Source organism: Mastigoproctus giganteus, chromosome 10 (genome assembly GCF_048544385.1).
Source record: "Mastigoproctus giganteus isolate SK-2022 chromosome 10, ASM4854438v1, whole genome shotgun sequence".
Classification (NCBI taxonomy): Eukaryota; Metazoa; Arthropoda; class Arachnida; order Uropygi; family Thelyphonidae; genus Mastigoproctus; species Mastigoproctus giganteus.
This window is the reverse complement of record NC_143584.1, coordinates 228,912,979-228,937,970: the sequence shown is the minus strand read 5'-3', so window position 1 is coordinate 228,937,970 and position 24,992 is coordinate 228,912,979. Positions and strand designations below refer to the sequence as shown.

General features: G+C 39.5%; 1 protein-coding gene across 2 annotated transcripts in view; it reads right to left on the bottom strand.

The window, feature by feature from the left end:
* Positions 1-5,396, bottom strand: part of LOC150080016 (oxysterol-binding protein-related protein 8-like) — a 464,021-nt gene extending 458,625 nt beyond the window's left edge. For both annotated transcript variants that reach the window (XM_090383709.1, XM_090383711.1), the window contains exon 1: positions 5,126-5,396. In XM_090383709.1, coding sequence (XP_090239835.1) covers positions 5,126-5,137 — 12 coding nt within the window. In that variant the 5' untranslated portion in view covers positions 5,138-5,396. The remainder of the gene's footprint in view (positions 1-5,125) is intronic.
* Between the last annotated feature and the right edge of the window lie 19,596 nt (positions 5,397-24,992).

Sequence of the window (24,992 nt, the reverse complement as noted above, 5' to 3'; positions counted from 1 at the left end):
TGGTAGATAAAGAGGCTGGCAAAGCAGATTTGTTGGAAATGGCATTGGAGGTAAAACCAAATCAATTCAGAATTCAGGGGATGATATGCAGAACTTTGATCCAAGTCCGGAGCAGGAACTGAACCCACGACCTTTGGGTTGCCAGGCAGGCACTTTACCCACCCGGCTAGCCCAGTCGGCCCAAATTTTACACTACAAAGCATAAGGGAAGGCATAAAGTTAGTTGAGCAATTAGAATCTTATTTTTTGAATGCAGATTCTTGAATGAAAGGAGCCCAAAGTTCAAAATGGAGCTTCAAAAATGATCAGTTCCATAATATGAAATTCACAAAGATTTATCAAGCAAAAGCAAACAAACCCAGATTACTGATTTTTTTTAAGAGATTAGAAGATACACAAAATCTAGAATGGTGTATTTTTGTTAGCTTTTGGAAAGTTACTCCCTTTTTGTACTTTTTCTTCGTCCCTTATAACACAGTTTTGCACAACATGAACCTAACTACTGTGTTATGCGAGGGTTACCTGCATTAGTTTATGGGGAAGATTATACCAAAAGACATAACTAGATAAATCAATGGAGAATGCACAGGTGAAGTGAAGTATATTAATGCTGTATACGTATAATTTGGGTGAATTCTTCTGGGGATAGCCACCCAAATGGGCTATGACACAGTAACATTTTGAGGTTAACAAATAATAGATATATATATATATATTTATGAATGATAGATATAATTATATAACCTCAAAACTGATTTTGCCATACTGCATACTGAAATGGGGCACCCCTTATGTTGTTATTTTTTTCCTTTCAATTTCAGTGGTTGACTCTGGAAGAAGTATGGGGCAATAAGTTTTTGTATGTTATCCTTTCTGCATGGATTTATCTAGGTATGTCTTTTACGATAATCTTCCCAATAAATTAATACATATATTTAACTAAAATTTGACCCCAGGGGCTCATATCTGGTGAGTATGGGCTTGGCACACCCAGGGTCCTGAGCTGGATATCATCATTCTTTTCTTTCTTGGAGATTTGATTCCCTTCCCTTCTCTCTCTCTCAGGGTGACTCAGAAATTTTTTTTTGGCTGGTGCAGCATAAGCTTCAGGCTTCCTTGCACCATATGGCTCCTAATAATAATACAGTATATATATATTGCATTATGAATGTAGTGTATCTATTGCCACTGCAATGGCACCAGCCCATTTTTTTTTTTTTTTTTTTTTTATGTGAACCCCAAACACGAGAGGTATTAGGACCTATAGTACTTAGTACCGTGCTTGGGTTTGAGGTTAAGAAGACGAAAGAAGATATTTGTTGACATTGGACTTGAACTTCTGTAGATTGTAATTTACAGGAAATACGTATGAAGGAAGGTTGTTCCAGAAAACGGCAGTTGAATGAATAAATGAGGAAGATGAAAAGTTGGTTCTGTGGGTTTGAAGTTGGACAGTAAATGGATGTTGGCTGGTGGCGGCACGTGTTCGGACTGTTTTGAAAGAGAGAGCAGGAATTATAGAAGCCAATTCAGAAGAACAGTGCCCATGGAAGTATCTGTAGAAGAGGCATGCAGCAGAAACAGTGCGTCTATGAGAAAGCGGGTGGAGAGACTCTGTTAGAGATGAATCATTAATTAACCTAACTGCCCTCTTCTGAATGGAATCAAGAAGCCGGAGAGAGGTTTTGGGGGCACCACCCCAGATATGGGAACAATATTCCATGGCAGGGCGAATTTGCGATTTATAAAGAGTGAGCAGCTGTTTGGAAGAAAAGTAACGCCGAGAGCAAAAGAGAAAACCAAGTTTTTTAGATGCAGAGGAAGCAATATTTGTAATGTGCTTGTGCCAAGAGAGATTAGAAGTCAGGGTAATCCCCAAAAGAGATATATCATTTTGCCTAGAAATCGGAGTGTCACTAAAGATAAGCATTGGAGTAGAAGAATCCTTTTTGCGAGATATAAGACAAGACTGAGTTTTAGAAGGGTTGAAATCAACTAAGTTGTCTTTGCCCCACTGGAGAATTACCTGAAGATCGGCATTTAAGGAATTGGTAGCAGATTTTCGAGAAGTTGAAGCTGATTGAGCAGGACAAGGTTTCTCAAAATGGAAAGTTGAATGCAATGTGCTATCATCAGCAAAACTATGGATAGGATTTCCAGTCAATGGAAGAAGGTCATTGATATACAAGAGAAAAAGAGTGGGGGAAAGAACTGAACCTTGGGGGACACCGGCATTAGTAGAGAAGTTAGAAGACAGAGAGCCATCTACCATCACCCTCAGTGAGCGATCAGAGAGAAAACTGGATAACCAATTACTAAAAACAGTTGGCAAACCATAAGATGGAAGCTTGTTTAGAAGACCTTTATGCCAAACACGATCAAAAGCCTTTGAGATGTCAAGAGCAACTACTTGTGTTTCACCGAACCTTTCCATTGAATTAGTCCATAAATGGGTAACATAAGCCAGAATATCTCCAGTGGATCGACACTGACGGAATCCATACTGGTGATCGTTGATCAGACGGAAGGTTTCTAGGTAGTTTAAGAGTTGGCGGTTAATTGATTTCTCCATTACTTTAGAAAGAGTAGAAGTAATTGCAATGGGACGATAATTGGATGGGAGGGATTTGTCACCCTTTTTAGGAACTGGCTGGATATGAGCAAATTTCCAAGCAGAAGGAAAAACACCTTTGGAATAAGAAAGTGAAAAAAGGCGGCAAAAAATAGGAGTATGTTCAGGAGCACAGGTTTTGAGAACAAGTGGAGAAATACCATCAGGACCTGGAGCTTTCTTAGCATCAAGATTCATCAAAATCCTTCTGATATCCTTTTGACGGAAGACCACAGGAGGCATTGAATGGAGCGTGTTCGGAATGGTGGGAGGTGTTTTACCAAGATCATTAATACATGAGCTGGAAGAAAAATGGGATGCTAGAAGGTCAGCTTTATCCTTGGCTGAAGTGGCAACAGAACCATCTGGTTTGGACAGAGGTGGGAGTAAAGATGGGCAAAAGTTGCGGCCAATAGCTTTGGCAAGAGACCAGAATGCTCGGCTACCATTAGGGCAAGAAGCAAGTTTTCTACTCTTAGCCTGTTCAAACTCTAGTTTGGACTGGTTAATAACTGCTTTACAACTGTTGCGAGCTTTGGTGTAGGCAGAAAATGAAACTGAAGAATTAGAAACAAGCCAATTACGATATGCAACATTCTTCTCTTGGACAGCCTTAGCACATTTATTGGAAAACCAAGGTTTAGATAAAGGACGAGATTTTAAAGTGGAGTGTGGGATAAAGGATTCCATTCCTGCAAGAATAATTTCACTGACACGATCTGAGCAAACGTTGACATCAGAAGTTTTGAAACAGTAATCCGACCAAGGAAAAGAAGAAAAGAAGTCTCGCAGGTCATCCCATTTTGCATTCTTGTAATGCCAAACAACACGTGGTTTGGAATAGCCATGAGATAAAGGTTCCATTGGAGAAGAGACAATCACCAAGTTGTGATCTGAAGTGCCTAAAGGACCTCTCACTTCGACCGTGTACTTAGAAGGGTTGTTTGTGAGAAAAAGATCAAGCGTATTGGCTGTATGATTAGGATTGTCCGGTATTCTTGTAGGTAAATGAACAATCTGTGCTAGGTCATTAGTAATTGCAAAAGCCTCAGCATCTCGACCTGCTGGGTCGGTGTGACTAGAAAACGGAAGCCAGGTGGAGTTGTGAACATTAAAATCACCAAGGAAAATTACTTCGCTGTTAGGAAAGTTGGACTGGAGAAAGTCAAGTTGCAAAGACAGGAAGTCAAAGAGCTCCAAGTGATTAGTGGAGTTGGGAGAACGGTAGAGACAACAGATGAATTTGACACAATGAGGTAGAGAGATTTTAAGCCAGAGAAGATCAAAGAGAGGAGATTCCAAATTGCCAAGTCTCTGACAGGGAATATCAGAACGGACATATGCACAAGTACCACCTTTGAGGCGAAAGGAATCATACAGCGAATAATTTGGGCATCTGAGATGAGCAGTAGATGAATCAACCGATAACTGAGATTCTGTCAGAAAAAGTACATGGGGTTTGGCAGACTGCAAGTGGAAATGGATATCGTTGAGATTAGAATTGAGACCACGTATATTTGTGAAATGAATTAGGAAGTCCTTGGGAGGTTTAGATCTTTTCGCAGATAAGCTTGCTCTATTAGTTTGACAATTCATGGTGTATTCAATAGTAAGGAAAAGTAGGTGGGACATGCTGTATGAAGTAATGAAATTTTTGGATATGGCGTACATGTGGTAAGAATATACCCAGATCCTTGACATAACGTGGCCTCGACAATGCTCCCCGCATACACACTACTCGGACTCCCTCCAGTCACTATCTGGCAGAGTAGAGGCAGCAAGATTATACACTAGCTGATCCGGAAGCTTCCTAGAGAGTTACCAATAGGTTCAGTCCGGTGTACTAACTAGCGGCCGGCCTAGAGAGTTACCAATAGGTTCAGTCCGGTGTACTAACTAGCGGCCATAAATTTCATATATTAATCAACATACTATATACTCATATATATTTACTGAAATAGTAAAACAGCAGTAGGTACATAATGGTAACCTTCTTAACCAAAATTTATGGCGATATAATTGAATTATCAGCACGCGAGTTAAAAACTCTGGTGGGTGTGAAAGTAAAGTTATTTTATGAACAACTGCAAGCACAGGGCCTATCTTAGGCCTACGCATATTCCTTGGGCCAGTAAATGGCAATGGATACAGCCAAAATCGGTGATATCGAATAGTTTAACGAGAATGAGTGCTGGCGTTCCTTATAAAATTTGCAAATGAATTATACTTTCAAATTGTAATGTAGCCTCTAGTCCAAATGCGCGTGACGCCGATATGTTCAGATTTGTGTATATTTCCTTAGAAATATACGCAGATTTATTTGCTTTACATTTTTATACTGATTGTATAATCTTAATTTTCCGAGGACCCCTATGCCCTATTTTTTTTTTACTATTAAAGCGGGCCGTTTCATAATAAGCATTTTCACTGGGGCACCAAATTAGGCCCTGTGCAAGCATACTGACACATTTGTTTCAATATTTTCCTTAAAAAATTTATTGACTGTAAACTTACTTCCGAATGCATTGCGATTTGCCTTCAATCAGAAGTAAAAACCCACTTGCCGCTCTCAAAAGCTCTCATACTCATTCATCGACCAAAATGAAACACGAACGAGAAGGGTGTTTTGCAAATTAACATACAATAAAATAGGGAAAATAGCTTATCCCAACTTTTTAAAAAGAAAAAAGAATGAAATGGCGCAAATTATGCACCGTTCATCCACCAACGAATTTAGCTGGCAAAACATTCCACTTCTAATATCCCATATCGACACAACAGATCAACAAACTCGACCGCAATGTACACAACCATGCCGACTGCTGACATCGGAATCAACGAACAGATGGAGGCGAAGCCACGAACTTCATTCATTTTTCGATAGGGCACGCGGAGAACAAACGCTAATTAATAACTCCCGTTCGACGGTAAGGAATTAATTATGGAGAGAGGAGGAGGAGGTGCAGATTATACAAATTACAAATAGCAAATTACGATTTAACGGTTTATTTCAACATACACAACAAAAGTTATTGTTGTAGGGTTTTAGGAGCATCGGCGACTAAACCCATTTTGCTCTGTGCATACTGTCTGTAAATTACGTGTGTCCCTTTGTCGATTTTCTGTTTGTGCACAGTAAACCCAAGTTTCTGGGAGAAAAAAACCATGCTACTCCCGCTTGAGACCGATTAACACAGCCATATTGTGGAAAGAGTCCATAAAATTCCTCACGTCATCGACGAGACTCGAATTCAGGAGAGGACGGCCAGTCTACTGACGGGGGCCACATATAACAGAGCCAGCCCCACAATTCGGGACAAGGTAGGTAGGTGTGTGTGTGTGTGTGTGTGTGTGTGTGTGTGTGTGTGTGTGTGTGTGTGTGTGTGTGTGTGTGTGTGTACGAAGTCTGCGCGAAGTCTGCGCGGGTGGTATCGTCACCATCCAACTCACGCAGGGTGGAAAGAACCCGAGTTCGAATCCCGTCCATGACGGGAAGAACTTTAATGCCCTTTTTTTCACTCCGTGGCTGAGTTATTCGGTATCAAGCGTAAATAGCAAGTTTTTTTTCCCCAGAAACTGGAATTTTTTCGTCCAGCAAAACATGCGAGTCGACCACAGAACACACGCAATTTACATACATAATAAACAAACGGGTATAGATAAAAAATTACGGGTAGCCCTAATATAAAAATATGAATTTTGTTGAATTTGAATATTCCTATACGAAAAAATTTGTCATAATCATTATTCTCCTTTCAAGGATTTAGGCCAGATGGTCTGTTCTGTTCTGGTCTCAGTCCATCTTTTTTTCAGATGTTCTGGATCACTTCTTCCAACTGACCTAAATTTCATAATCGTCTTTGGTAATCTTGCTGAATGCATTCTATCCAAATGATTAATCCATTTTCCTCTGTATTTAGTAGTAGCAGTGGCATGTGGTGCAAGAAAGCAAGTGTATGAGCTTTTGCAGCATCAGCCAAAAAAAAAAAAAAAAATCACTCCATTCCCTCCAAATGCCTGTCCAGTTCCTCCTTAAATTTATTTAACCTATCAACCTCCACAACGACAGATGGAAGTTTGTTCCAGCAATTAACCACCCATTGGCTAAAGGCAAATTTCCGCACATCTTTTCTACATCTGTCTTTTCTCAATTTGAATTTATGCCCCTTAGGTTCGTAATCTGAACAAGTGGAAGGATCCCATCAGAATTCAGCGTGCTCAACCCATTCAAGACCTTATACACCTCAATCAGATCACAGCACAGGTGCCTAGTCTCCAGCCGCTGCAATTTCCAGAACACTCAGGACACTCGCAGTGGGCGAGTCTACCCATCGGGGCCACCCACAAACAACAGAGCCAGCCTTACAATTCGGGACAGGGTGGTGTGTGTGTGTGTGTGTGTCTGTGTGTAAGAGGATCACTTCATTCCCCCTCACCAATCTTGTTGCCTTTCTCGTTACACACTCAAGCAAACTTGTTACACACTACATCCTTCCTAAAATGAGGCCTCCAAACCTATTCGCAGTACCCAAGGCGAGGCCTCACCATTGCCTTATACAGAGGGACAATCATCTCATTTTCCCTGCTAGCAAAATTGCTATTATCATTGACAAAATCCGATGACCTGCCCTGGCAGCATGTCTGCATTGCTCAGAAAACTTTATATCTGACTGCACAATTACTCCCAGGTCTTTTTCATTTTCTACCACCTTAAGTGTAGTACCACACAGTTGGTACGTTTCTCTGGGGTTACTTCTACCCATATGCAGTACTTTGCATTTGTCAAGGTTAAACTTCCTTCAGTTGCCACTTCTTAGCCCATCTGCCCAAATTTTCTAGATCCTGTTGCAGTAGCACACTGCCAATACTGTCATTAACAACCCTGCCAACCTTTGTATCATCTGCAAACTTCGACACCAAGCCTGATATACCTTCATCAATATCATTGCTAAATAAACAAAACAACAGTGGACCCAATACCGAACCCTGTGGGACTCCACTAATAACATTAGTCCACGAAGAGCAGCACCCATTGATTACCACCCTCTGTCTTCTCTCACTCAACCATCCTTTTATCCATTATAGCAACTTACCCTTAATACCATTCTGCTCCAATTTATACAATAGTCTTCCATGTGCAACAGTGTCAAAAGCTTTCCTGAAATCCAAATATATGATATCAAAATTATTTTTTGCATCCAGTTCCTTTGTAACCACATCATAATATCCTATCAAATTTGTCAGACAAGACTTTCTCTTATTTGTAGATTCTATCTATTATTGGATTAATACATAATTCTTTACGAATATCAGAACTTTTCTTCCTGTCCAATATTCTATATCCACTAGTTCGGCAAATAAATTTCGTTTCAGCACTTGCAATCATTTTCTCATCTTTTGATTTAATTGTCTAAGTTTCACTTCCATAGAGTAAAGTAGGTCTTGCAATCACTTTGTCTGCGCAGGTGGTGGCACAGTGCTATCGTCACTGTCCTCCCCACAACGGGAGGAAAAGGCCCGGGTTCGAATCCCATCGATGACGCGAGGAACTTTAGTGGGTTTTTTCACTTCATGGCTGAGTTTGTCAGTTTCGGACATAGATAGCAAGGTTTCCCCTCCAGAATCTGGGGTTTTTAAGTCCAGAAAACAGATAAATCGACCAGAGAACACACCCAATTAACAGACAAAATAAATATATATGTAGATGTAATCATATACGGGGGACTCTAATATCATAATTTTTTTTTTCTATTCCTTATAAACTTTTATCCTTGTATCCTTTTGAACTTTATTCGATTTTAGGTCGATATAGAATTAAAAGTTACAATTAAACTTGTAACTTTTAATTCTATATCTTTTTCTTCGACATAAGAAAGATAACATCCAAAATACCGAAATGAATTTCCTTGTTCCAGGATGGTTTTTCTATTACTATTTTACTTCTGATTGGATGATTACCTTTAAATGTCATAACTTGAGTCTTTTCATTTGAAATTTCCATTCCAAATGTTTTATTTTTTAAGGTAAAAATTGATTTTGAAGTTCGTCTTCATTCTGAGCTATTATTATTTGATCGATTTTAAAACCACAATTATTATTATTATTATTAGCCATATGGTGCAAGGAAACCTGAGGCTTATACTGCACGAGTCAAAAAAAAAGTAATAAAAAAAATTCCGAGTTAGAGTGAGTCAAAAGTAAAGGAGTCACTAAGAAAGAAAAGAATGATGATATCCAGCTCAGGACCCTGGGTGTGCCAAGCCTATACTCAACAGATGTGAGCCCCTGCGGTTGATAGTATTCTTCCATTCTTTCACAATTGCATTTATATAAATATTAAATCGAGATGGTGACAATGGGCATCCTTGACGAAATGCTCGATTGATTGATCTCCATTCAGTTATACTAGAGTTAGACTTTATTGCAATTCTGTTATTATGATAGACATCCATTATAGCATTTAAAAATTGATTAGGAATATTTAATTGTTTTAAAATTTCCCATAACCTTCCTCTAGAAACCATATCAAAAGTTTCCTGAAATCAATAAATGCAGAATGAGTTTCAATATTATATTCTCTGCTTTTCTCTATTACAATGTTTAATGTAAAATCTGGGTCAGTACAGGATCTTCCCTTTTTAAATCCATTTTGTTCTAAATGAAAAAAAATTGTAATACAATATACAAAGCAAAATAATCGAATATTTCAGATTATAACAGGCATGGGCGTCCGCAGAGGGGGGGGGGGGGGGGGAACGGGACACTTGCCCATCCCTGGGATCGCGTAAAGAATTCCACAAATTATAATCGCAAAAGTGATTGAGATATGCAACCTTACACCCCCGACCATGGGACGCTTTGTCTGCCTTAAAATTTTGTTACGGGTTGGCCGGTTTCGGTCTTCGGCAGGGTGACCATAGAACACGTGTTTCATCTATTGCAGCAATAAAACAGAGTTCCTGTTTTGGTTCATCGACTGATATACCCCAAACTTTACCAGAAGTTTAGAAACATTGCGACTATTTCCCTTCTATTAATTCGGCAATAACTATTGGTATGACATTACCTGTTACGACCTGTACCATTGAAAGAAGTTTCAGCACCTTGAGACGTGTGAAAACATGGTTAAGTTGTCCACTATCTCAGAAACTCGCCTGTAGGGTTTATGTATGATTAGTGTGCACAGGAAGAAACTAGAAGAGGAAGCGGAAAAGAAGAAATTTATTGAAAATGTCATCAATAGGTTTGCAAGCGATTGATGGAGAATTCAATTCTTATACGATACGTGATTATTGAAATTATTATTATCTATATATATATGAAGTTATGGAAAAGGATATAAGAAATAGAAAAGGAGAAAGAGTGACAGAACAGATTAATGCCATCAAATTTATGATTGTACATTACATCTGTCTGTATATAACAATTTTTGAGTTAATTATAATACAGATAAGTTGGAGAATTTAGCATAAAAGTATTAGGGGAGCAAACTATACTCATTGGTTCAAAGTGCCAAGTTTAGGTAACCTAAGTTGGACTTCTTTGTTGTAACCTATAAATAAACAAAAAAATAAAATATAAAATAGTAAAATTAAAATGATAATATAGCTAATTATAGATATAGGGATACATTGAATGGAACGTTAAGGCTAGCCCCACTCAATATATCCCATCAATAATTAGCTGAAGCTATCTGTTTCTATTTGCCATCCCTAATACTTTTATGCTAAATTCTCCAATTTATCTAGTTGTTACTATAATTAACTAAAAAAAAAACCTGTTATGTATATTAATTCTTGTTTCCTTTATATTGTAAATTTATACACATTATGTATGTGTTTTTGTATTGATGCAATACTGTATTCTATAATCTACTTGTTTACTTAAATAATTATTTTAAAAATTTACTGATGTAATTATTTGTCTCCAAGGTTGGCCCGCCCCCCTGGAAAATTTTCTGTGGACGCCTATGAATTCACAGGGGCAATAGAATTAAGGCGCAAACACACTATTATCACTTCACGGGCACAGAATAGTAAGATATTCTACTACTCTGCGTTCACGAGTGCTCACGTATAAACATGTCAAACGTCAAATAGTGAGAGCTATACAGTATTTCCCGTTTAGTTATATTGGTCGGAGATTGTGTACGCATACGAATAAAAATAACTAAACTATTATATTAGGCCAGTGAATATTTAAATTCATCTGCCGTGCATTGTTCATTTTTAGCATTAGTAGAGCACTTCCAAAAAAGCAAGCTTATTCAGCATTAGCCAAAAAGAAAAAAAAAACACCACTCCCATTACACCCTCCGTTCGTACGAAATATCAGTCCAGTTGAGCCTTAAATTTGTTAAGGCTATCAACTTCCACAACAACGGATGGAAATTTGTTCACACCAACCAACTACCCGCTGGCTAAAGGCAAATTTCCGCACATCTATCCTACATCTGCCTTTCCTCAATTTGAATTTTTGCCCTCTCAGGTGATTATTCTGAGCTAGAGGAAGAATTCAATCGGATTTGAACATGCTCAAACCATTAAACTCTTTATACACCTCTATCAGATTACCTAGCCGATGCCTATTCACTAGACACTGTAATTTGCAAAACATAAGCCTTTCTTCCTAAGAGCAACCCTTTGTCCCATTCACTGATCTTGTTGCCATTTTCTGTACTCGTTCAAGCAGCTCTACATCCTTATTGAAATGAGGCCTCCAGACCTGTATACAGTACCCAAGGTGTGGCCTGACCATTGCCTTATACAAGGGAATAATCACCTCCTGCTAGAAAAATTCCTGTATATCATTGACAAGACACCATGAGCTACCCTTGCAGCTCGTTTGCACTGCTCAGAGAACTTCATATCTGCCTGCACAATTACCTCCAGGTCCTTTTCATTCTCTACCACTGTCTGTGTAGTACAACAGAGTTGATACGTTGCTCTGGGGTTACTGTTTCCCATATGTAGTACTTCACATTTGTCAATTTTAAACTTCATTTCCCACCTCGCAGCCCATCTGCTCAACCTTTCCAGATACTGGAAAGGTTGAGCAGCAGCATAGCGTCAGTAGTGTCCTTAAAAACCCTACCTACCTTTGTATTGTCTGCAAACTTGGACATTAAGCTTGATATACCATCATCAATATTATTTATAAATACAGAAAACACAACGGACCCAACACTGAACCTGAGGAACTCCACTAATAACATCAGTCCAGGTTGAGCAGTGTCCATAGATTACCACTCAATGTCTTCTACCACTCAACCATCCCTTTATCCATAGCAGAAATTTTCCACCAATGCCACACTGCTTCAATTTGAGCAGCAGTCTTCCATGTGCAACAGTATCAAAAGCCTTTCTAAGATCCAAATATATTATATCAAATTTATTCCCTGCATCCAATTCTTTGGTGATTACATCATAGTATCCAATCAAATTGGTCAGGCAAGACTTTCCCTTAACAATACCATGCTGTGTCCGAGCTATAACTGAAGTCTTGTGTAGATGATCCCGCAGTGCTTCCTTACCAAGTGCCTCCATTAACTTTCCTGAAACCGACGTTAAACTCACAGGTCTATAATTACTTGTGTCAGCCTTTGATCTTCCTTTGTGAATTCGGGTTATATTTGCACATCTCCAGTCTATGGGTACCTCCACTGATTTCAAAGGAGCTTTCATAATTATGGCTAAGGGTTTGCTTAATTCCTTTGCTGCATCCTTTAATATAACTGGATAGATCCCATCCACCCCGGGTGCCTTTTTTATGTTTATCTTCAACAATTTCTCCTCCACTTTCCTCTCAGTTATTACAAAAACAACCAGCTCACTGCTAGTGTTTACTTCACCTACGGCACTCCCTTCATCTGTGAATGCAGATGCAAAATATTTGTTTTAGTTTGTTAGCCACCTCAGCAGAATCCTCAACTATTGAACCATCAATATCCAGTGGACGAATATGATTCATCCCTTTACTTCTTGAGATTAGCATTAGTAGAGGCATATGAGGCAAGAAAGCAAGCTTATTCAGCATCAGCCAAAAAAAAAAACAACACACCACTCCCAATTCACCCCTCCGTTCGGTCGAAATACCTGTCCAGTTGAGCCTTAAATTTGTTTAGGCTATCAATTTCAACAAGAAGTGATGGATGTCGGTTCCACCAACCAATCACCCGCTGGCTAAAGGCAAATTTCCGCACATCTATCCGACATCTGTCCTTCCTCAATTTGAATTTATGCCCTCTGAGGTGATTATTCTGAGCAAGAGGAAGAATCCCATCGGCATTGAGCATGCTCAAACCATTCAAAGCCTTATACACCTCTATCAGATCACCTTGCCAGTGCCTAGCCTCCAGACTCTGTAATTTGCAAAAATGTAGGCCATTCTTCGTAAGAGCAACCCTTTGATCCATTCACTAATCTTGTTGCCCTTCTCTGTACTCGTTCCAGCAGCTCTACATCCTTCTTGAAATGAGGCCTCCGGACCTGTATACAGTACTCAAGATGTGGCCTGACCATTGCCTTATACAAGGGAATAATCACCTCCTTATCCCTGCTAGAAAAATTCCTGTATATCATTGACAAAACACCATGAGCTACTCTTGCAGCTCGTCTGAACTGCTGAGAGAACTTCATATCTGCCTGAACAATTACCCTCAGGTCCTTTTCATTCTCCACCACTGTCAGTGTAGTACCGTAGAGTTGATACGTTGCTCTGGGGTTACTGTTTCCCATAGGTAGTACTTTACATTTGTGAATGTTAAACTTCATTTGCCACCTCTCAGCCCATCTGCTCAACCTTTCCAGATCCTGTTGCAGCAGCATAGCTTCAATAGTGTCCTTAACAACCTTGCCCACCTTTGTATCATCTGCAAACTTGGACATTAAGCTTGATATACAATCATCAATATCATTTATAAATACAGAAAACAACAATGGACCCAACAGTGAACCCTGAAAAACTTCACTAATAACATTAGTCCACGTTGAGCAGTGTCCATTGATTACCACTCTCTGTCTTCTGCCACTCAACCATCCCTTTATCCATAGGAGCAATTTGCCTCCAATGCCACACTGCTCCAGTTTCTGGCAGCAGTCTTCCATGTGCAACAGTATCAAAAGCCTTTCTAAGATCCAAATATATGATATCAAAGTTATTCCCTGCATCCAGTTCTTTTGTGACTGCATCATAGTATCCAATCAAATTGGTCAGGCAAGACCTGCCATTATAAAAACCATGCGGTGTCTGAGCTATAAATGAATTCTTGTCTAGATGATCCTGCAGTGCTTCTTTAACCAGTGCCTCCATTAATTTTCCTGGAACAGAAGTTAAACTAACAGGTCTATAATTACTTGTGTCAGCCTTTGATCCTCCTTTGTGAATTGGGGTCACATTTGCACGTCTCCAGTCTATGGGTACCTCCCCTCAGTCCAAGGAAGCTCTCATAATTATGGCTAAGGGTTTGCTTACTTCCTTTGCTGCCTCCTTTAATATATGTGGATAGATCCCATCCACCACAGGTGCCTCTTTTATGTTTATCCTCAACAATCTCTCCTCCACTTTGCTATCAGTTATTACAAAATCATCTAGCTCACTGCCAATGTTTGCCGACCGGGCTAGCCAGGTGGGTAAAGTGCCTGCCTGGCAACCCAAAGGTCGCGGGTTCGAATCCCGCCTCGGGCATGGATCAAAGAACAGCAAAAACTTTGGGAGGAGCACTATGGCCACAGAAGCCGATGCGCCAACAACTACCAAACCAAAAAAAAAAAAAAAAAAAAAAAAACAATGTTTACTTCACCTACGACATTCTCCTTCCTGAATAACTCCTCATGTGTGAATGTAGATGCAAAATACTCGTTTAGATTGTTAGCCACCTGAGCAGGATCCTCAACTGTTGAACCATCAATATCCAGTGGACCAATCTGATTCATCCATTTCCTTCTTTAGTTTAAATAGGGGAAGAATTCTTTTCTGTTTTTCTTTGCATCCTTTGCCAAGGATTTTTCGTAGTCTGCCTTTGCCTGCCTAACTCCTTTGTGACTTGGTTACAGACCAACTTATATCTATCATAGGCTTCCATGTCGCCCATTAATTTGTATGTATCCCATGCATTTTTCTTCTCTGCCACATGTCTCATTAGTCCATCTGACAACCATTTAGGCCTAAACCTTGAACAATATTTCTTAGTTGGTATGTAAAGCCATAGGTAAAGAACTGTTTTCTGTTTTTATTTGCATCCTTTGCCAAGGATTTCTTATAATCTGCCTTTTGCCTGCCTAATCTCCTTTGTGACTTGGTTACAGACCAGCTTATATCTATCATAAGCTTCCATGACACCCATTAATTTGTAAATATCCCATGCATTTTTCTTCTCTGCCATATATCTCATTAGTTCATCTGACATCCATTTAGGCCTAAACCTTGAACAATATTTCTTAGTTGGTATGTAAAGCCTGGTAGCTTGCAAGATAAGTTCTTTGAATGCTTCCCATTTTGAATTTGCTGTTGGTAACATCATCAGTTGGTCCCACTGTATAGAATTTAAATACTGTCTCAGACCATCGTAGTCGCGTTTACGAAAGCAAAAATCCTTCCCTTTACCCCTGATGGTAGTTACCTCTTTGAGTGGCGCGTCCGCCGCCAGGTGGGAAGGAACAGCAGTGCGTAGCACACGCTTCTTGATTAGACCGGGGTTCGAGCCCGTCACCACCAAATACGTAGGATGCAGAAAGGTCAGGAAATGACCACCGCATATCCCGGAGCAATATGGTCTTAGTTGCTAATGCTCCTAAAAACCAAATAACAACATAACAATAACGACATCTTTGAGTAAATCCCACTTCAGCACATTGTGATCACTGCAACCTAGTAGTTCATTTGTCTGCAGTTTCTTAATGCATGAAGAATCGCTACTAATAATCACATCAAGATTATTACTCCTTCTAGCTGCCTCCCGAATGTGCTGATGTAGAAAACAATCATCCAATAAATCCACAAAAGCCTTGCTACAGTGTGAATGACCAACCCACAATTTGCAGTCAATATCTGGGAAATCAAAATCCCCCATTATAAGACTCTTTGATTTACTGGCCCACTCTATTTCCCTGTACAGTATCTTCTTATATTCATCAGAGTCATCAGGCCTATAGCACACTCCTACTCTCAATTTTGATCTTCCAATGCTTATGTCACACCAAACTGACTCAACACTGCACTGTCCGGCGATGTCGACTGGCTTCACTTCCTTGGTTTTTATGTGTTTCTTAACTAATAGCATAACCCCTCCTATTTTCCTGTCCTGTCTATCCTTTCTGTACACATTGTACTCCCCAAATTCCAGTTCTGCATTCCTTATATATCTGTCTGATACCACGTCTCTGATATCCCAACAGTATCTGCCTTTGATGTTTTGAGCAATACCTCAAATTTATTTGCCAAACTCCTAGCATTGGTGTACACTGAAGTATACATGCACCTGTTCCTATTCTTAGCTATCCTAACACAAACCATGTGTTTACTTGTTCTGCGATGACACCCAGCAGCAGTCTCTGAAATATCCAGCATCTTGTTTTCCAGGCTGCTGCTCATTTCAATAGAAGTAGTGCAAGAATCACTTTCACCTCTGCCAGTCTGGCGTGTAGCCAGACTGGCAGAGATGAAAGTCATTTCTCGTAGTCTGCATTTGCCTGCCTAATCGCCTTTATGATTTGGTTATAGACGAACTTATATCTATCATAGGCTTCCATGTCACCCATTAATTTGTATGTATCCCATGCATTTTTCTTCTCTGCCATATGTCTCATTAGTTCATCTGACAACCATCTAGGCCTGAACCTTGAACAATATTTCTTTGTTGGTATGTAAAGCCTGGTAGCTTCCAAGATTAGTTCTTTGAATGTTTCCCATTTTGAGTTTGCTGTTGGTAACATCATCAGTTGGTCCCACTGTATAGAATTTAAATACTGTCTCAGACCATCATAGTCGCCTTTACGAAAGCAAAAACCCTTCCCTTTACCTCTGATGGTAGTTACCTCCTTGAGTAAATCCCACTTCAACACACTGTGGTCACTGCCACCTATTGGTTCATTTATTTGCAGATTCTTAATGCACGAAGAATGACTACTGATAATCAGATCAAGAGTTGCTCCCTCACGAACATGCTGATGTAGAAAACAATCATCCAATAAATCCACAAAAGCCTTGCTACAGTGTGAATAACCAACCCACAATTTGCAGTCAATATCTGGGAAATCAAAATCCCCCATTATAAGACTCTTTGATTTACTGGCCCACTCTATTTCCCTGTACAGTATCTTCTTATACTCATCAGAGTCATCAGGCCTATAGCACACTCCTATTCTCAATTTTTATCTCCCAATGCTTATGTGACACCAAACTGACTCGACACTGCCCTGTCCATCGATGTCGACTGGCTTCACTTTCTGGAATTTTATGTGTTTCTTAACTAATAGCTAATCCCTCCTCCCCTCCTGTCCTATCTATACTTTCTATACACATTGTATTCCCCAAATTCAGTTTTGCATTCCTTATATCCGTGTGACACCATGTCTCTGATATCCCAACAATATCTACCTTTGATGTTTTGAGCAATACCTCAAATTCATCTACCAAACACCTAACATTGGTGTACATGCAAGTATACATGCACCTGTTCTTATTCTTGGCTGCCCTAACACAGCCCATGTGTTTACCTGTTCCGCGATGACTCCCAGCAGTCTCTGAAATATCCCACATCTTGTTTTCCAGGCTGCTGCTCATTTCAATAGAAGCAGTGCAAGAATCACTTCCACCTCTGTCTGTCTGCGTGTGTAGCACAGTGGTACCGCCACCGTCCTCCCCACACCGGGTGGAAAAGGCCCGGGTTCGAATCCCGTCGATGACGGGAGGAACTTTAGTGGGCTTTTTTCACTCCGTGGCTGAGTTAGTCGGTCTCAGGCGTAGATAGCAAGGTTTTTCCCCTCAGAAACTGGGGTTTTTTCGTCCAGCAAAACAGGCAAATCGACCAGAGAACACACGCAATTTACAGACACAAATACGGGTTAATGTATTTAATTACGGGAAACCCTAAAATAATAATTTTTTTTTTTTGCACCTCTGCCAGTGGCTACTGTTGATCTATTAATCCTTGTATCCCCCCAACTAGCAGTTTTCCGACCCACCTAACACTGCCTCGACAGCATCAGCAAACGTTCCACGTTTCCCTGACAATAGAGTCACCAACAACTACTAGTTCCTGTGGGACCAGCGCATTATGCCTTGGGGTTTGCCACTGTGTTGCGTGATGACCAATTGCAAGATCTGGAGTTGATGTGGGCAGCTGAGATCTTGATGGGCCCCTCAATTTATATTCTTCGAGAGCATCCACCATGTCCTTCAAGCTCTCATATAGGCCCATAACAACGCTGAGTTGTCGCTGATTTCCTTACACTCCTACATCACGCACGCACACACAAAGCCAACCCCCATGTTCGTAAATTACGCGTGTTTTCTGGTCGCGCGCACATACAAAGACATCCCCCATATGTTTGTAAATTGCGTGTGTTCTCTGGTTGATTTGCCTGTTTTGGTGGACGAAAAACCCGAGTTGCCAGGGACAAAAAACCTTGCTACCCCTGAAACCGACTAACAGCCACAGAGTAAAAAAACCCAATTAAGTTTCCGGCGTCAGTGACGGGATGGAATCTGGGCCTTTTCCACCCTGTGTAACGATACCACTGTGCTACCGCGCAGACACGCTTATGTATAACTGGAACACCCAAAAAACCCAAAACTGTAAATTATTTTAATTATTATTATTAGACATATGGTGAAAGGAAGCCCGATGCTTATGCTGCACCAGTCAAAAAAAATTTTGAGTTACATTGAGAGAGAGAGAGAGAGAGAAGTAGAAGGGAATCACCAAAGAGAAGAATGATGATATCCAGCTCAGGACCCTGAATTTTATGGTAACGACTTCCAGAAACGTGCTCCTATGCTCACGCTATCACGCCTCGCGAAATTTCTGTTCGAACAGAAAAATGTGTACTCCTTAAAACGTGAGTCAGCCTACAATACTATTTGTTATCTTGTGAATACAGCGAATGACATCATTTGCATCACAGGCGCCACCTTTGGATTTCTAAACAATACACAATTTTTAATATTTCCATTAATTTATTGAAACAATAGGACAATACAAATTACATTCTATACCAAAAAGCTAAAATATTAATTCCAATAATTTATCAAAACAAGAACAAAATTAAAATAACCCTTGCAAAACAGAATTAGACCTTGTCAATTTTCGTTATTGTCTATAAAAAATTCAAATTGAGGAAAGACAGATGTAGGATAGACGTGCGGAAATTTGTCTTTAGCCAGCGGGTGGTTGGTTGGTGGAACAGACTTCCATCCCTTGTGGTGGAGGTTGATAGCCTAAATAAGTTTAAGGCTCAGTTGACAGGTATTTTGAACGAACAGAGGGGTAAAGTGGAAGTGGTTTTTTTTTTTTTTTTTTTTTTTGGCTGATGCTGCATAAGCTTGCTTTCTTGCATCAAATGCCTCTACTAATGCTAATGCTAATAAAAATTGCAACCTTCTAGGCTTCTCTGCAAATTTTAATATTGTTGCTTTCATAAAATCTTCAAAGTCATAAATTCTTTCCGTACTTTCCGTATTTTAGCTTGACCTAATTAAGATATTGCATATATTCGAAAATTTGGTGATCAAAAATTTATTCCCACACGCACCATCTTGCAAAATAGCCTGCCAGTGCCCATTACAGTTTATCTCTTACCAATACAACTAAATGGGAAATACTGTATAGCTCTCAAAATTTGGCGTTTGATATGTTTACACGTTAGCTCCCGTGATAGTGTGTTAGGCACCAGCCAAAAAAATTAAAAATTCTGAGAGAGAGAGAGAGCGAAGAGTCAGAAGTAGAAGGGAATCACCAAGAAAAAGAAGAATGGTGATATCCATCTCAGGACCCTGTGTGTGCCACTCCCATATTGAGGTATACTCCTCTATAGCATTATAAAACCCTTTAGACAGGTAATACAATTTCGGATTAAGAACTACGATGCATTATTTAATAATCTTAAAGACTGTAGACTTGGCGACAATGACAATTTATTTTCACTAGATATTACCTCGTTATATACGAATGTAAACGTTGAATATACATTAGATATTATTTGGGATATGTTAAATAACAATTCGATACCGATTTATTATACGATGCTACCTATTAAGGAAAATTTTCACTTAAACTGTTAGTTGAGGCCAACTATATCACCTTTCGAGACAAGGTGTACAAACAAATTTTTGGACTGCCAATGGGTTTGAGCCTGAGCCGCTTAATGTCAGAGATCTATTTCTCAACGATTGAGCATATACATTTGATACCTTTTCGACTCCATATCACATACTATGGGAGATATTTCGACGATGTTCTAGTTATTACTGATAGTAGTACTATCCAAGACATTTTACATTTATATAATAATATTCATTCTAGTCTCAAATTTATACTGGAAAGGGAGGATAAGGATACATTAAACTTTCTAAATTTCACGCTTACTCGGGACTCGAATAAAATCCAATTTGGCATCTATCGAAAACCTATAAAACACCGGTATGCTTCTACATTATAATAGCTATCACCCGTTCACCTACAAAAGATCGATTATCTTTAATCAATTTCTAAATGCCTATAAATATTCAACGACGGAATCTGCTTTGGCTCAGAAATACAAATATTAACTAGCAGATTGTTAATCAGGTATACATTTCTTGTGGTGATTGGGACTCTTCTTATCAGGGTTCGACGCTCTTTCCTTTGAATATTCGTGTTAATCAACATGCGGCCTCAGTTCATGCTTCTCGTTCAGCAGCGTCAGAATTAGCCTTTCACGCCTTTAACGAAAAACATACTTTTTTATTTAACCAGGCCAAAATGCTTAGTGTCCAATGTAATTATACGCGACTATTAATTGCAGAAATCGTAGAAATTAAATTACACGAGATTTCTGTTATTGTTCGTCTGCCATATCTCATCTCCGATTCGTCGGCTTTTACCCGCATGCGCGAAGACAAATAATCCCTATTTAAGTTTCATTCTCACCCCTATTCGGTAATTTTCATTCCTGTGATCACGACATAGGGTCGAAAAGCGTTGTCAGCTTCAGGAAGGATATTTTCGTTAGATTCTTTTTAATATTTTTAATTGTGTTAAATTGGTTTTTAATTATATGTTACTGTAATGTAAGTTTTTCGATTTTTTTCGTTTTAATTTCTGGAGAGCATCATACGTACTATATTGAGAAGTGTTGTACGTACTATATTGAGGTATTCTGCATTCCTCTTATTTTACAAATATTAAAAAAAACATGAATTTTAAATTTACAACTTTTTTTCGAATATATTTTTCAGAGTTCTGATGGAAGGAAACGACTCTCTCGTTATCAATACAGAAAAAGAAAAGGGAAAAAAATTGAAAAGCGACCAAATATATAAAGCAACAAGTTCGATTACCAGGTGTCTGGACATACAGCCACAGCCAGGTCCATCGACTTCGATTTCCTTGGCTTTACTAATATTGATGAAGAAACTGAAACTCTTGAATTATCACCTATCCGAGATGTTGACATTCCAATTCAGCAAGAAACACTAGGGGCAAGTGAAGTAAATGCGGATGAAGATCTCAATAGTGGTACGAGACATCAACTAATTTCACTTAGTGATCCCGGTAAATGGTCACAAGTTTTAAATAATAAAATAAGAATGCTATTAGTTCAAAACAAACCACAACAATGAAAAAATTTTGATTTTTCAAAAGATAAATATAATAATAATAAAAGAAACTTTTCTATGAATTTCTTTTCTTTTCTATTGAATATTACACTAAAAAATTACAAAACGGTGAATCACTTTCGCGTAATTGGTTATATTCGATTTCGCAAAATGAAGTCTTTTGTTATAATTGAAAATTATTTTTATAGCACTATTTTAGTTCCACTTGTAAACGGTGGATTCAAACATCGGCAACATTTAACAAGACATTTGAATATTCACGAAAAAGCAATATACATGACGGGACAATCGCAACTTCACTTACATTTATGCACATTGCATTCATTTAGTTGCAATAAAGATTTTCTCTCTCTCTCTTTCTTTCTTTCTTTCTAAATACGTTAAAAATACAGTAGATAAACCAAAATACATTTACCGTACTTTGCTATGGCTGCAGACAATAAAGTGCATTCAGACAAGTTAGCGCATTATTATTGCTGCTGTTATATTATTTCTCCCTGATTGGGGGTTCCACCTCGTGACGGGTATTGCTATCAAATACACAAGGTGGTTGTTGTTGTTGTCTGATGTCACTGTTGGTCGAGGAATCCCTACAGGTGTTCCTCCTGTAGGAGGACAATAGTACAGGTGTTCAGGATTGCGATTTTCAGGAGTTCCTTGTAAATGGTCGCTAGAAGACCTATTGCTGCTAGACTGTTATGTAGGGTCTTTGACACCATACCTCTCGTTGACACGATGATCGTTACTTGATGCATATGCCACATCTCTTTGATCTCCTGTCTTAGGTTTGTGTACTTCCTGATTTTTTCCCGATGAGTTTTCTGCAGGTTGCCAGTGTTGGGTACCGCTACGTCAATCAGATAGGTAGCCTTTTCCTTCTTGTCCACAAGGGTTATGTCCATATGTTGTGCGTAATTTTCTTATCGGTTATTATGGCGCGGTCCCAGTACAGCTTGTGGGTTGGGATCTCTAGTACTGCCTGGGGTTCGTACTTTTAGTACGGTACACTTTCTTCGACCAACTGGTATTTCCTTGCTAGCTTCTGATGTATTATCCTGGCTACCTGGTCAGTGAAGCCAGTCGACATCGATGGACAGGGCAGTGTAGAGTTGGTTTGTTTGTTTGTTTGTTTGTATTGAGGTTTAATGGCGCATGGACTACGCAGGTCATAATGCGCCAGTCGAATTGGTGTGACATAAGAATAGGGAAATCAAAATTGAGAGTAGGAGTGTGCTATAGGCCTAATGAATCTGATGAGTATAATAAGATACTGTACAGGGAAATAGAGTGGGCCAGTAAATCAGAGTCTTATAATGGGGGATTTTAATTTCCCAGATATTGACTGGAATTTGTGGGCTCGTCACTTGCAAGGCTTTTGTGGATTTATTGGATGATTGTTTTCTACATCAGCATGTTCGTGAGGCAACAAGAGGGAGCAATACTCTTGAACTGATTATCAGCAGTGATTCTTCATGCATTAAGAATCTGCAGATAAATGAACCACTAGGTGGCAGTGAACACAGTGTGTTGAAGTGGGATTTACTCAAGGAGGTCACTCCCATCAGAGGTAAAGGGAAGGGTTTTTGTTTTCGTAAAGGCGACTATGATGGTCTGAGACAGTATTTAAATTCTATACAGTGGGACCAACTGATGATGTTACCAACAGCAAACTCAAAATGGGAAGCATTCAAGGAACTAATCTTGGAAGCTACAAGGCTTTACATGCCAACTAAGAAATATTGTTCAAGGTTTAGGCCTAAACGGTTGTCAGATGAACTAATGAGACATGTGGCAGAGAAGAAAAATGCATGGGATACATAGAAATTAATGGGTGACATGGAAGCCTATGATAGATATAAGTTGGTCTGTAACCAAGTCACAAAGGAGATTAGGCAGGCAAAGGCAGTTTTTATGAGAAATCCTTGGTAAAGGATGCAAACAAAAACAGAAAACAGTTCTTTACCTATTTAAACTCAAGAAGGAAAGGGATGAATCAGATTGGTCCAGTGGATATTGATGGTTCAACAGTTGAGGATCCTGCTCAGTTGGCTAACAGTCTAAACGGGTATTTTGCTTCTATATTCACACATGAGGAGTTATTCAGGAAGGAGAATGACGTAGGTAAAGTAAACATTGTCAGTGATCTCTATGATTTTGTAATAACTGAGAGGAAAGTGGAGGAGAGATTGTTGAGGATAAACATAAAAAAGGCACCTGGGGTGGATGGGATTGATAAAGGAGGCAGCAAAGGAAGTAAGCAAACCCCTAGCCATAATTATGAGAGCTTCTTTGGACTCAGGGAAGGTACCCATAGACTGGAGATGTGCAAATGTAACCCCAATTCATAAAGGATTAAAGGCTGACACAAGTAATTATAGACCTGTTAGTTTAACTTCTGTCCCAGGAAAATTAATGGAGGCACTGCAGGATCATCTAGACAAGAATTCAGTTATAGCTCAGACGCAGCATGGTTTTGTTAAGGGCAGGTCTTGCCTGACCAATTTGATTGGATACTATGATGTAGTCACAAAAGAACTGGATGCAGGGAATAACTTTGATATTATATACTTGGATCTTAGAAAGGCTCTTGATACTGTTGCACCTGAAAGACTGCTGCACAAATTGGAGCAGTGTGGCATTGGAGACAAATTGCTGCTATGGATAAAGGGATGGTTGAGTGGCAGAAGACAGATGTTGTTTGGTTTTTTTTTTTTTTTTAGGAGCATTAGCAACTAAGGCCATATTGCTCCGGGAATATGCGGTGGTCATTCCATGACCTTTCCGCATCCTCCGTATTTGGTGCAGAAGACAGAGGGTGGTAATCAATGGACACTGCACAACGCGGACTAATGTTATTAGCGGAGTTCCTCAGGGTTCAGTGTTGGGTCCGTTGTTGTTTTCTGTATTTATGAATGATATTGATGATGGTATATCAAGCTTAATGTCCAAGTTTGCAGATGATACAAAGGTTGGCAGGGTTGTTAAGGACACTACTGACGCTATGCTGCTGCAACAGGATCTGGAAAGGTTGAGCAGGTGGGCCGAGAGGTGGCAAATGAAGTTTAACATTGACAAATGTAAAGTACTACATATGGGAAAGAGTAACCCCAGAGCAACGTATCAACTCTGGGGAACTACACTGACAGTGGTGGAGAATGAAAGGAACCTGGGGGTAATTGTGCAGGCAGATATGAAGTTCTCTGAGCAGTGCAGACGAGCTGCAAGAGTAGCTCATGGTGTCTTGTCAATGATATACAGAAATGTTTCTAGCAGGGATAAGAGGAGGTGATTATTCCCTTGTATAAGGAATTGGTCCGGCCACACCTTGAGTACTGTATACAGGTCTGGAGGCCTACATTTCAAGAAGGATGTAGAGCTACTGGAACGAGTACAGAGCTCGTACTTGCTCAGAATTAGCATTAGCATTAGTAGAGGCATTTGATGCAAGAAAGCAAGCTTATGCAGCATCAGCCAAAAAAAAAAAAAAAACCCACTTCCACTTCACCCCTCTGTTCGTTCAAAATACCTGTCCAGCTGAGCCTTAAACTTATTTAGGCTATCAACC